Here is a 13,682-nt window from a genome sequence, read left to right on the forward strand (position 1 = left end):
TTTGGGGTCAGTTGGAGATGTTTGGGGTTAGCTGGAGATGTTGCAGATATTTGGGGTCAGCTGGAGATGTTTGGGGTCAGCTGGAGATGTTCGAGATGTTTGGGGTCAGCTGGAGATGTTGGAGATGTTTGGGGTCAGCTGGAGATGTTTGGGGTCAGCTGGAGATGTTGGAGATATTTGGGGTCAGTTGGAGATGTTTGGGGTCAGCTGGAGATATCTGGGGTCGGTTGGAGATGTTGGAGATGTTTGGGGTCAGTTGGAGATGTTTGGGGTCAGCTGGAGATGTTGGAGATATTTGGGGTCAGCTGGAGATGTTTGGGGTCAGCTGGAGATGTTGGAGATGTTTGGGGTCAGCTGGAGATATCTGGGGTCGGTCGGAGATGTTTGGGCGGCTGGATAGAGATGTCGGGGTTTGGAGTTTGGATGGAGACAGTGGATGGATGATGTTGGGGCTGGATGGAGACAGGGTTGGATGGAGATATTGGGGTTGGATGGAGACATAAGTTGGATGGAGACATGGAGATGTTGGGGCTGGATGGAGATGTTGGGGTTGGATGGAGACACAGGTTAGATGGAGACAAGGAGATGTTGGGGTTGGATGGAGACACAGGTTGGATGGAGACACAGTTTGGATGGAGACAGGGAGATGTTGGGGTTGGATGGAGATGTTGGGGTTGGATGGAGACACAGTTTGGATGGAGACAGGGAGATGTTGGGGTTGGATGGAGACACAGGTCTGATGGAGATGTGGAGATGTTGGGGTTGGATGGAGATGTTGGGGTTGGATGGAGACACAGGTCTGATGGAGATGTGGAGAGGTTGGGTTGCATGGAGGGGTTGGGGTTGGATGGAGACACGGGTCAGATGGAGACATGGAGATGTTGGGGTTGGATGGAGATGTTGTGGTTGGATGGAGACACGGGTTGGATGGAGACATGGAGATGTTGGGGTTGGATGGAGAGGTTGGCCTTGGGTGGAGACATGGAGATGTTGGGGTTGGATGGAGACACGGGTCTGATAGGGACATGGAGATGTTGGGGCTGGATGGAGGGGTTGGGGTTGGATGGAGACATTAAGGGTTGCACACGGGGGGCTGCACAGGGACCCCCACCCCTCCCCCGGGGTCCCAGGCGTGCCCGCGCTCTCCCCGCGGCGCTGTCGGCGCTGTCGGCGCTGTCGGCGCTGTCAAGCACCCGATGAGGGGGGACTGCTCACAGAGGTGCCTCCGCGTAGACCCCAGCCCTTAACCCAGCGCCACGGGCGGGCGGATGGCAGGCTGGGGACGGACAGACGGACGGATGGCAGGCCGGGGACGGACGGACAGATGGATGAATGGATGGATGGACGGCTGGCCAGGTCGCTGGAGGGGTGGCTGCTTGGCTAGGCGGGTGGGCGGATGAACAGCTCTGGGAGATGGCTGGGTGGGTGGGACGGCAGACGGACAGACGGACAGGCTAGCCGCGCTGGCGGACAGCGTTTCCGCGCCGGTCGGCTCGGCGGCTGCGGGCCCGCGAGCGGGTGCCGGCGAAGCCCGGCTGGGTGGCCACCGGCCAGTGCCGGCGAAGCCCGGCTGGGTGGCCACTGGCCAGTGCCGGCGAGCGGCCAGGGGGATCTGAAGGGCAGCGGGATGGACGGACAGACGGCGGCCGGAGCGGCCGAGGCGGGGGGCCGGGCAGGCAGCGGCCGGGCGGGCGCGGTGCGAGCCGCCCCCGCAGCGCGGCTCCATGCCCCGAAGCGGGGCTCCTACCGCGGGGAAAAGGAAAGGGAGGGGGAAAATAAAAAAAAATAAAAGCCGAAAAGAAAACAAAGCGCCGTCATCCCGGCAAGACCGGCAAGCGCGGCGAAGCCCCGCCGGGCGCCGGCGGCGAGGGCAAGGTGCACCGGGGTGGACCTTGGTCAGCGGCAGCCAGCGCGCGCCAGCCGTGGCCATGGCGGTGCCGGCGGCCGTCACGGCGGCGGTGGCCGGGCTGGTCGTGCTGCTGCTGCTGGTGCCGGCGGCGGCCTCGCGCCTGGCGCCCTTCCTCTGGGCTGACCTGGTGGCCTTCGCTGCCTTGGCGCGCTCCTCGCTGCGGTGCCGGCGGCGCCTGGACCGCCGCCCCGCCGTCACCCTCCTCGACGTCTTCCAGGAGCACGCTCGCCGCCGGCCCCGCCAGCCGCTGCTCCGCTTCCAGGATGAGATTTACACCTACGAGGACGTGGAGCGCCGGAGCAACCGGGCTGCCCGGGCGTTCTCCCGGCGCCTGGCGCTGCAGCCGGGCCAGGCCGTCGCCGTCTTCCTCCCCAACGAGCCCACCTACGTGTGGACGTGGCTAGCGTTGGCCAAGCTGGGCTGCCTCATGGCCTGCCTCAACTGCAACGCGCGGGGCCAGGCGCTGCGGCACGCGCTCGCCGCCGCCCAGGCCACCCTGCTCCTGGCCAGCCCCGGTGAGTGGCCCCCGCCCGCGCCGCGGGACTCGGGGCACCCAGGGGACCCCGGGCGCGGCCCCTCCGGCCCCTCCGGCCCCGCCGCCCCTTCCCCTTGCGGGCGCGCGGCGGGCGCGCGGGCGTGGGACTGGGGGCGCGTGGGGGGCGAGGGAGGGCAGCGTGGGCACGTGGCGGGGCTGGGGCGCGTGTTCGCACGGGGGCCAGCGGCGGCACGCGTGGCGGCACGCGTGTCAGTGCCTGTGCGTGCATCTGCACTCATGTCAGCAGCAGCACGTGTGTCTGCACGCATGTCAGTGCCTGTGCGTGCATCTGCGTTCATGCCAGTGTCTGTGCATGTCTGCATGCGTGTCAGTGCCTGTGCACGCATCCGCGTTCATGCCAGTGTCTGTGTGTCTGCACGTGTGTCAGTGCCTGTGCGTGCATCTGCGTTCATGCCAGTGTCTGTGCGTGTCTGCATGCGTGTCAGTGCCTGTGCGTGCATCTGCGTTCATGCCAGTGTCTGTGTGTCTGCACGTGTGTCAGTGCCTGTGCGTGCATCTGCATTCGTGTCAGTGTCTGTGCGTGTGTCTGCACGCATGTCAGTGCCTGTGTGTGCATCTGCGTTCGTGTCAGTGTCTGTGCGCGTGCCTGCATGTGTGTCAGTGCCCGTGCACGCGTGTCAGTGCCTGTGCGTGCATCTGCGTCTGTGCGTGTCTGCACGCGTGTCAGTGCCTGTGCACGCGTGTCAGTGCCTGTGCGTGCATCTGCGTCCGTGTGCGTGTCTGCACGCGTGTCAGTGCCTGTGCACGCGTGTCAGTGCCTGTGCGTGCATCTGCGTCTGTGTGCGTGTCTGCACGCGTGTCAGTGCCTGTGCATGCATCTGCACTCATGTCAGCGGCAGCACGTGTGTCTGCACGCGTGTCAGTGCCTGTGCGTGCATCCGCGTTCATGCCAGTGTCTGTGCGTGTCTGCATGCGTGTCAGTGCCTGTGCGTGCATCCGCGTTCATGCCAGTGTCTGTGTGTCTGCACGTGTGTCAGTGCCTGTGCGTGCATCCGCATTCGTGTCAGTGTCTGTGCATGTGTCTGCACGTGTGTCAGTGCCTGTGCGTGCATCTGCATTCGTGTCAGTGTCTGTGCGTGTGTCTGCACGCATGTCAGTGCCTGTGTGTGCATCTGCGTTCGTGTCAGCGTCTGTGCGCATGCCTGCATGTGTGTCAGTGCCCGTGCACGCGTGTCAGTGCCTGTGCGTGCATCTGCGTCTGTGCGCGTCTGCACGCGTGTCAGTGCCTGTGCGTGCATCTGTGTCTGTGTGCGTGTCTGCACGCGTGTCAGTGCCTGTGCACGCGTGTCAGTGCCTGTGCGTGCATCTGCGTCTGTGTGCGTGTCTGCACGCGTGTCAGTGCCTGCGCATGCATCTGCATTCATGTCAGTGGCAGCACGTGTGTCTGCACGTGTGTCAGTGCCTGTGCGTGCATCTGCATTCATGCCAGTGTCTGTGCGTGTCTGCACGCGTGTCAGTGCCTGTGCGTGCATCTGCGTTCATGCCAGTGTCTGTGTGCGTGTCTGCACGTGTGTCAGTGCCTGTGCGTGCATCCACGTTCGTGTCAGCGTCTGTGCGTGTGTCTGCACGTGTGTCAGTGCCTGTGCATGCATCTGCGTCTGTGCGCGTGTCTGCACACATGTCAGTGCCTGTGTGTGCATCTGTGTTCGTGTCAGTGTCTGTGCGCGTGTCTGCACGCGTGTCAGTGCCTGTGCACGCGTGTCAGTGCCTGTGCGTGCATCTGCGTCTGTGTGCATGTCTGCACGCGTGTCAGTGCCTGTGCGTGCATCTGCGTCTGTGTGCGTGTCTGCACGCGTGTCAGTGCCTGCGCGTGCATCTGCATTCATGTCAGTGGCAGCACGTGTGTCTGCACGCGTGTCAGTGCCTGTGCGTGCATCTGCATTCATGCCAGTGTCTGTGTGTGTCTGCATGCGTGTCAGTGCCTGTGCGTGCATCTGCGTTCATGCCAGTGTCTGTGTGCGTGTCTGCACGTGTGTCAGTGCCTGTACGTGCATCCGCGTTCGTGTCAGCATCTGTGCGTGTGTCTGCACGCGTGTCAGTGCCTGTGCATGCATCTGCGTCTGTGCGCGTGTCTGCACACATGTCAGTGCCTGTGTGTGCATCTGTGTTCGTGTCAGTGTCTGTGCGTGTGTCTGCACGCGTGTCAGTGCCTGTGCATGCGTGTCAGTGCCTGTGCGTGCATCTGCACTCATGTCAGCGTCTGTGCATGTGTCTGCACGCGTGTCAGTGTCTGTGCGCGTGTCTGCACGCGTGTCAGTGCCTGTGCATGCATCTGTGTTCATGTTAGCGTCTGTGCATGTGTCTGCATGCGTGTCAGTGCCTGTGCATGCATGTCAGTGCCTGTGCATGCATCTGCGTTCATGTCAGCAGCAGCACGTGTGTCTGCATGTGTGTCAGTGCCTGTGCGTGCATCTGCACTCATGTCAGCGGCAGCACGTGTCTGCATGTGTCTGTGTGCATGTCAATGCCTGTCTATGTGTCTGCATGTGTGTCTGTGCATGGATTTTCATACGTGTTAGTGCCCGTGCATGGATTTGCGTGGGTGTCAGCATCTGTACATGTGTCTGCACGTGTGTCAGTGCCTGTGCGTGCATCTGTGTTCATGTCAGCGTCTGTGCATGTGTCTGCACGCGTGTCAGTGCCTGTGCGTGCATCTGCGCTCATGTCAGTGTCTGTACGTGTGTCTGCACATGTGTCAGTGCCTGTGCGTGTGTCTGCACGTGTGTCAGTGCCTGTGCGTGCATTTGCGTTCATGTCAGTGTCTGTGTGTGTGTGTCTGCACGCGTGTCAGTGCCTGTGCATGCATGTGTCTTCGTGTCAGCGTCTGTGTGCGTCTGCATGCATGTCAGTGCCTGTGTGTGCATCTGCGTTCATGTCAGTGGCAGCACTCATGTCTACATGCGTGTCAGTGCCTGTGCACGCATCTGCGTTCATGTCAGCGTCTGTGCGTGTCTGCACGCGTGTCAGTGCCTGTGCGTGTGTCTGCACGCGTGTCAGTGCCTGTGCATGCATCTGCGTTCATGCCAGTGTGTGTGCGTGTCTGCACGTGTGTCAGTGCCTGTGTGTGCATCTGTGTTCGTGTCAGCGTCTGTGCGCGTGTCTGCACGTGTGTCAGTGCCTGTGCATGCGTGTCAGTGCCTGTGTGTGCATCTGCATTCATGTCAGTGTCTATGCGTGTCTGCACGCGTGTCAGTGCCTGTGCATGCGTGTCAGTGCCTGTACATGCATCTGTGTTCATGTCAGTGTCTGCGCGTGTGTCTGCATGTGTGTCAGTGCCTGTGCGTGCATCTGCGTTCATGTCAGCGTCTGTGCGTGTGTCTGCACGCGTGTCAGTGCCTGTGCATGTGTCTGTGTGCATGTCAATGCCTGTCTATGTGTCTGCATGTGTGTCTGTGCATGGATTTTCATATGCATTAGTGCCCGTGCATGGATTTGCGTAGGTGTCAGCATCTGTACATGTGTCTGCACATGTGTCAGTGCCTCTGCATGTGTCTGCACGCGTGTCGGTGCCTGTGCATGTGTCTGCATGCATGTCAGTGCCTGGGTTTGCACATGTGTCAGTGCCTGCACGTGTCTGCACGCGTGTTGGTTGCCTGTGCATGGATGTGCACGGGTGTCAGTGCCTGGGCATATGTCTGCATGCCTGTCAGGGTTCATGGGTCTGCAGGCATGTCAGTGTTTGTACATGGATTCGCATGCGTGTCAGTGTCTGTGCATGTGTTTCCATGCGTGTCACTGTGTGTGCATGCACTTGCACACATCGGTGTCCATGCATGTATCTGCACGCATGTTGCTGTCTGTCCATGTGTGCCAGCGTCCGTGCATGTGCTGGCACATGTATCAGTGTCTATACATGCAGCGGCATGTATGTCAGTGTCAATGCATGCATTTGCACGTGTGTCAGTGCCTGCGCACGTCTCTGGACATGTGTCGGTGTGCATACGTGCGTTCCCATGTGTGTCAGTTTCTATGGGTGCATTTGCACACATGTCAGTGTACGTCCATGCATTTGCATGTATGTCAGTGTGCATGAATTTGCATGCGTGTCAGTGTGCATGTATTTGCACGCGTGTCAGCGCCCATACATGCTCTTGCACATGTGGCACGCGTGTGGGCGTGAGGCACAGCGGGGCCGTTTGCCCTGAGCGTGCGAGAGGTTGGTCACGTTGGGGCTGTATTTGCACCACCCCCACCCCACCCCGACGCGGTCACGGCTGCTCATGCAGCCCTTCGCACACGCGTGTGCAACACCCCGCAGCCTCCGTGAGCATGTCGGGGTGCGCTGGCCGTGCCGAGGCCACGGGTTAATCATCACCATCTCCTTCCCGGGGTAAAGGTCCTTTTTTTGTGTGTCACGTTTTGGGGGGAAAGAGAGAGAGAAAAAAAACCCAAATCAGGGCAGGAGGAGGCTGCACCCACTGGGACCCTGGGGTGCCCGTCTGGGGGGGCTCAGGGGCCCCTCGGGGTGCTGGGGGCACCCACCGGATCGGGGCACCCTTCGGGGGTGCTGCAGGCGCCCCGCTGGGGTGATGGGGGGGCCTTCTGGGGCGCTTCCAGTGCCCAGCTGGGATCCTGGGGGTGCCTTCGGGATGCCCAGGGGGGTCTGTCTGGTCAGGGCACCCCTTTGGGGTGCTCAGGGTGCCCCTCGGGGATCTATGGGGGGCCCGGGTGGTCAGGGAGCACTTTTGGGGTGCTTCGAGCACCCAGCGGGATCCTCGGGGCTCCCGCATGGGACCCTCCAGGTGCCAGCCCTGTCTGGGAGCCGTGGAGCACCCACCCACGCAGGGTGCCCACCCGCTCGAGGTCCTTATTTGGGGTGCGCCTGGTGCCCACCCGGGGTCCTTTGGGTGCCCATCTGGGATGGACGGGGTCCCTACCCGATCGAGGGGTGCGTTGGGTGCCCGTCTGGGACCTCCGGAGCACCCATCCACGAGGCCTGGGGCGCCCAGCTGAGCGGGGTGCCCATTGGGGTACGCCAGGTGCCCACCCCTGACCCTTTGGGTTCCCCTCTCGGATGCTCGTCCGTCTGGGGACCCCCCCTCCCCGCAGAGCTCCAGGCCGCCGTGGAGGAGGTGCTGCCGGCCCTGCAGCGTGACGGCATCCGCGTCTTCTATCTGAGCTCCACGTCGCCCACGCCGGGCGTCGAGGCCCTGCTGCCCTTCATCGAGGCGGCCTCCGATGAGCCCCTGCCCGCCCACCACCGCGCCGGCATCACCTCCAACTCCAAGGCCATCTACATCTACACCTCCGGCACCACCGGTGAGGCTGTGGGGGCAGAAACCCCAAAGGCAGGAGGGTCTGCTCCTTGGAGAACAGCGACTGGGAGGGCTTGGGTGCGGTGGGTGAGGAGCCCAAGGAGGTTGTCCCCCGTGGGTTGTGTGGGCAAGGCGGTGCAGGTGGTGTTGGATGGGGTCTCATGGAGGCCCTTCTCCAGCCCTGACCATCGTGGGTCCCCCCGGGCCAGGTTCCTCCTGGCTGTGTCCACGCGAGGGTTGGGCATCGCCAAGGATGGAGACTCACCATGCACCTGGGTCTGTCCTCATTGGGACGGGGCGGGGAATCGGACCTCCCACATCCAACCTTGACCCCAAACCAGGTCCCACCCCAACCAACACAGGCACAGCTGGATGAGGTTCCTCACGGCTCCTCCCAGCGAGGTCTGAAGAGCTCTAGGGATGGAGACCCACCACCCTGAGGGAAGGGTTTTGACCTCCCACCCCACACCACCACCTCCGAGGAGGACATTTCTCACCACTCTGCTCCACCCCCCAGGGCTGCCCAAGGCAGCAGTGATCACAGAGCTGAAGCTGATGATGGTGGCCAACCTGAGTCGGCTCTGTGGCCTGCGGCCTGATGATGTCATCTACACAACGCTCCCGCTCTACCACTCAGCCGGGCTGCTCATCGGGGTGGGCGGGTGCTTCGAGGTCGGTACGTACCCCCATGCCCAACGTGGTCCGGCCAGCACAGGGAGGGGGTGCCGGCAAGGACAGGCAGAGAGAGGTGTTGGGGATGGGTGGAGAGCGAAGAGGAAGAAGGGAGAGAGGCAGCTGTGTCCCTACATGGGTGAGGGATGGATCGACGGATGGGTGGACATTCTAGATGGATGGACAGATGGATGGGTGGACATTCTAGATGGATGGACATTCTAGATGGATGGACGGACGGACGGATGGGTGGACATTTTAGATGGACGGACGGATGGATGGGTGGACATTCTAGATGGATGGACAGACGGATGGGTGGACATTCTAGATGGATGGACGGATGGATGGGTGGACATTCTAGATGGATGGACATTCTAGATGGATGGACAACTGTTTTATGGAGATGGACACATGGATTTTTATGGAGATGGACAGATGGATTGGCTAGAGTGTTTTTTTTAATATAGGGATGGACAGACTTTTTCTGGAGATGGACTGAAGGCTGATGGAAAAACGTGAGGATGGAGGGAAGAAAAGGAAAGGAGAGAGAAAAGGCGAAAGCTCTCTATAGCGATAAATGGATTAGTAGGGGATGGAAGGCTAGATGGACGGACAGATGACAAAAAGCATAGGGACAGAAAAGGAGAGTGGGATGAAAAGAAGCCAGAAAAGGAGAAGCGTGTCTGTAGATAATGGGTGACTGGGGCTGAATGGACAGGGCAGATGCTCATGAAGATGGCTGGATGGAGAAAAGGGAAAAAAGAGGCAACGGGGAGGGGTAACCATCACCCTGCCTTGTCCCCACAGGAGCCACCTGCGTCCTGCGGGCCAAGTTCTCTGCCTCCCAGTTCTGGGACGACTGCCGCCGCTACAACATCACCGTCATCCAGTATGTGGGCGAGCTCCTGCGCTACCTCTGCAACATGCCCAAGGTACGGTCCCCACCAGCCCGAAATCCACCCCGGGGCAGGGTGGGGGGCAATGCCGTGGGGTGCATGCCGAGACGGTTCCTCCCTTTGTCACCCCACAGCGCGCCAACGATCGGGAGCACAGCGTGCGCTTGGCCCTGGGCAACGGCCTGCGGGCAGATGTGTGGAAGGACTTCCTCCAGCGCTTCGGGCCCATCTCCATCTGGGAGTTTTATGGGGCCACCGAGGGCAACGCTGGCTTTATCAACTACACCGGCAAGATCGGGGCCGTGGGCAGAGCCAACATGTTCCTCAAGGTGAGCCACCAGTGACGACGGCGGCGGGGGGAGCAACACTGCACCCCAAATTGGGCTGATGCCAAAGTGGGGTTCTCCAGGATACCCTCTCCATGGTGGCACAAACGGTGACCTCCTTGGGGAAGCCAACGCTGTCCGTCAGGTTGGGCTGATACAAAAGCAGGATCTCCAGGACCCCCGTTTCACATCTAAAAGGAGTCCCCTCCACCTGCTTGGCCAACGTTGACTCAACAGCGTTGACTCAAAGTCTGGTTTTGGAGTGTCCGTGGTGACCTGGACATCTCTATCAGCCCCGAGAAAGGCCACTTTGGTGTCGCTTCCCAGTCTCCAACCACCCACGTGTTGAGCAAAAGCTGCCAAAATAAGTTTTTTTTCTCCACCCTTTCCCCACAGTTGCCAGCGCTCAGCATTCGCCCACGGCTCTTTGATTTGAACAATCTCATGAGTTTGGTCAATGGTTGAATCTATTAGATTAAATCTTATTTAAATATAAAGGGCGTTAGCTTGGATGGAAAACAAGTGGCTACCCAGGATGTTGGGATTTGGGGCGGCGGGGGCCCAGGGTGTGTTTCTGTGAGTTGTAATGAGTAACAGAGGATTGGACCTGGCACTGGAAGGAAATTCTTCTCACTCTTTTTAGTCTCGCATTTCTCTTCCACCCACCAGTTTCTCTCTTTGTCTCTCTTCCGCCCTCCAGTGTTTTGCTCCCTTTGAGCTGATCAAGTACAACGTGGAGGACGACGAACCCATACGTGACGAGCGAGGTCTCTGCATCCGAGCCCACCCCGGTAAGAAGCAATGAGCCTTACGAGGGCCTTTTTGGGAGGAAAGAGGAGGTAGACAGAGAGTTGAGACGCATCAAAGCCACCTCTTGGTGCCTATCACCGTCATCTTGGTGGCTGGAAGCCACCAGAAACCCCTCAAAGAAAGAGGAAGGTCACCCCCGAGCAGCCGGTGGGGCATGGAGGTGACGTTCCCCGGCACCAAGGCAGTGCTGACTGGCCTCCTTTCCGTCCCCAAAGGTGAAACAGGGCTGCTGGTCATTAAAATCACCAAAGCCACCCCTTTCCACGGCTACGCGGGCGATTCCCAGAAGACAGAGAGGAAGATATTGAGGGACGTCTTGGTCAAAGGCGACCTCTTCTTCAACAGCGGTGACCTCCTCATGATTGACCATGAAAGATTCGTCTACTTCCACGACCGCGTGGGAGACACTTTCCGGTACCTCTGATGCTCTCACACCCCCATCTGTGTGGGCAATGCCACCTGCCAGCCCAAATCCCCCCCTCACAGTTTCATCCCTTCTCTTCCCTAGTTGGAAAGGTGAGAATGTGGCCACGACGGAGGTGGAGGCCACGCTTGCCATGGTGAACTTCATCCAGGAGGTCAACGTGTACGGAGTGTCCGTGCCAGGTGAGTACTGGGCGGTGCAGGGGTGGTGCGAGTCGGACCAAATTAAGAATCTGGTGATGTGACTTGTCCCCAAATGGTCTGAGCGGCCACCGAGAAGCCTAAAGTAGAATAGAATGGAAGGGACCTACAATGATCACCTAGTCCAACTGCCTGAGCACTTCAGGACTCATTGACCCAAAATAAAGAGTCCGGTATTGTTTTGGGCGCACGATTACTGCCACAACGGTCCAAACAGCCACCAAGAAGAGTAAAACAGGACTGGGTTGCCCAAAAGAAACATCTAGTGTTTTTGGGGCAAGTAACACACCCACATAAAGGTCCAACTGACCACCAAGGTGACTAAAGTAGGACTTACTGACCCAAAATAAGTCTCTGGCATGGCTTTGGTACACAGTGAGCTCCTGTAAAGGTCTGAGTGGCCACCAGGAAGGTTAAAGGGGTACTTGGCTGCCCAAACCAAGTGTCCAGCATTGTTCTGGGCATGCAACGTGCCCCTGCAATGGTCCAAGTAGCCACCAAGTAAAATGGGACTCGGTTGCCCAAAAGAAGCATCTGGTGGTGTTTTGGGAAACTGACATAACTCCATGATGGTCCATGTGGCTACCAGGAAGAGTAAAAGGGGACTCAATTGCCCAAAGTGTCTGTTGTTGTTTTGGGCACATGATGTGCCCCCATCATGGTCCCAGCAGCCTCTGAGAAGGCTAAAGTGGGACACTTCCACCCAAAATAAGTGTCCAACATTGCTCTGGGCATGCAACAGGTCCCCATAATGGTCCAAGCGGCCACCAAGAAGAATAAAATGAGACTCGGTTGCCTAAAATAACCCGCCGGCATCGTTTGCAGGGTGTGAGGGCAGGTGCGGTATGGCAGCCATCCGCCTGAAGGCCGGGGCGAGCTTCGAGGGTGAGAACTTCTACGCCTTCACCAAGGACACGCTGCCCAGCTATGCTGCCCCCCGCTTCGTGCGGATCCAGGTCAGTGGTCCCAGCTTCACCCAGGCATCGGGGTGGCTTCTGGGGGACAGGTGGTTTTTAGTCCTCTGCCAAGTTAGTCCTTTGGACGAAGGGTGATTCGGCAGCACGGGCGCCAGCGCCCATTTCCAAGGGCTGTGTCTGTGTCCCCCCGGTTTCTGATGACGGTGCCGGGCACCCTGTGCCAGTAACGGTGCTGGGGTCCCCCGTTAGCGGTGACAGCGCCAGGGTCACCCTGTTGTTGATGGCACTGTCCATCCATTTCTGGAGACGGTGACGGTCACCCAACGTCAATGACAACATCAGGGTCACCCTGCGCTCATGACTGTGTTGGCCCGCCTTTCCGACGACGGCGGCGTCAAGGTCCCTCCTTGCCCATGGCAGCGGTGGTCACTCTGTGCCAACGGGTGGTCACCTTGTGCCAATGACACCATACAGGTCCCCCCAATTCCGATGACACCATCTGTGCCCATGCGCCCACGACACGGGGGTCGCCATTTCCAGTGACGGCACCCGGGTCCTCCCGCGCCGATGACGGCGTTGGTCCCCCACATTGCCGACGACAGCACTGGGGTGCCCCATTTCTGATGATGGTGCCGGTCACACCACGCCAGTTAACGCCGTCCATCCCCGTTTCTGATGACACCGTCCATCTCCACAGGATGCCCTGGAGATCACGGGGACCTTCAAGCAGTGCAAAGGCAACCTGGTCAAAGAAGGCTTTGACCCCAATGTCATCAAAGACCCCCTCTTCTTCCGCGATGACAAGAAGAAAACCTACGTGCCCCTGAACCCCGACATCTACGCCGCCATCCTGGACATGAAGCTCAACCTGTAGAAGAAGGAGCCATGCCATGCCAGGGTCTCCGCGATGGCTTGTGGCGATAATTGCCTCGGGGCAACTGGCAAGGCCAATTTGGGGCTAATCAGGCAGTTCTCACTTCCTTCGGGGAGTTCTGAATGGTGTCGGAGCACAACGAGGGCGATGGGCTGGTTTCAGTGCTCGCTATCCTGCCCCAGTGCCTCCGTGTCATGATGGCTGTGGAAATTAAAGGCTTAATTCCAATTAGCTGGGTCCAGGCAGGTGCTGGGTCAGTGAGGGCCATTTTCTGGGGACTGACCCACTCGCTTTCCCTTCTGGATGGAGCAGATGGTGCCCAAAATCCTCCCCGCTGCCAGGAAGGGAACATTTGCTCAGCGCTGGCCTCTTGCTTGCCCGTGGGACCGGCCCTGGAGATGTATCGGCCCCAAAACGTCTTGTCTTCCCACCCAGGGCTCACTGAGCTGCAACAAAACTGATTTATTTCTCCCTGACCAATTTTCTGCCCCATCAATGACCTAAACCCGCTCGGGAAGGCAGCCCGGGCTCCCCCGTAGATCTCAGACCCGCACGACGCACACCAAGCCCCCCACGACAGCATCGGCTTCTTCCTGTCCTTCCCCAACACCCGGAACCCGGTTTAACCGACACAAAAGGAGCTTATTTCTCCCTGCAGCCGCTTTCTGCTGGATCAGTGAGCAAAACTGGCTTGGGGATGCTGTCCCGGCTCCCTCTTCTCCCAGGCGTGAGCCAACCCCCTCAATTTTTCATAGAAAAGGCGCAATCTTTATTTACAAACCTTCCCAGCGGCACCGGGGCGGGGAAGCGGAGGAGAAAAGCCGGGCATCCGTCGGGAAGCCC

General features: G+C 59.5%; 1 protein-coding gene across 1 annotated transcript; it reads left to right on the forward strand.

The window, feature by feature from the left end:
- The first annotated feature begins 1,928 nt into the window (after window positions 1-1,928).
- On the forward strand, window positions 1,929-12,839 carry LOC104027744 (long-chain fatty acid transport protein 2-like). The gene is made up of 10 exons (XM_075725495.1): window positions 1,929-2,424; window positions 7,515-7,724; window positions 8,238-8,396; window positions 9,200-9,324; window positions 9,423-9,617; window positions 10,315-10,405; window positions 10,640-10,838; window positions 10,933-11,030; window positions 11,874-12,004; window positions 12,663-12,839. Exons 1-10 carry the CDS (start codon window positions 1,929-1,931, stop codon window positions 12,837-12,839), a joined length of 1,881 nt encoding a protein of 626 aa, XP_075581610.1.
- The last annotated feature ends 843 nt before the right edge of the window (window positions 12,840-13,682 follow it).

This window comes from Pelecanus crispus, chromosome 31 (assembly GCF_030463565.1).
Source record: "Pelecanus crispus isolate bPelCri1 chromosome 31, bPelCri1.pri, whole genome shotgun sequence".
Classification (NCBI taxonomy): domain Eukaryota; kingdom Metazoa; phylum Chordata; class Aves; order Pelecaniformes; family Pelecanidae; genus Pelecanus; species Pelecanus crispus.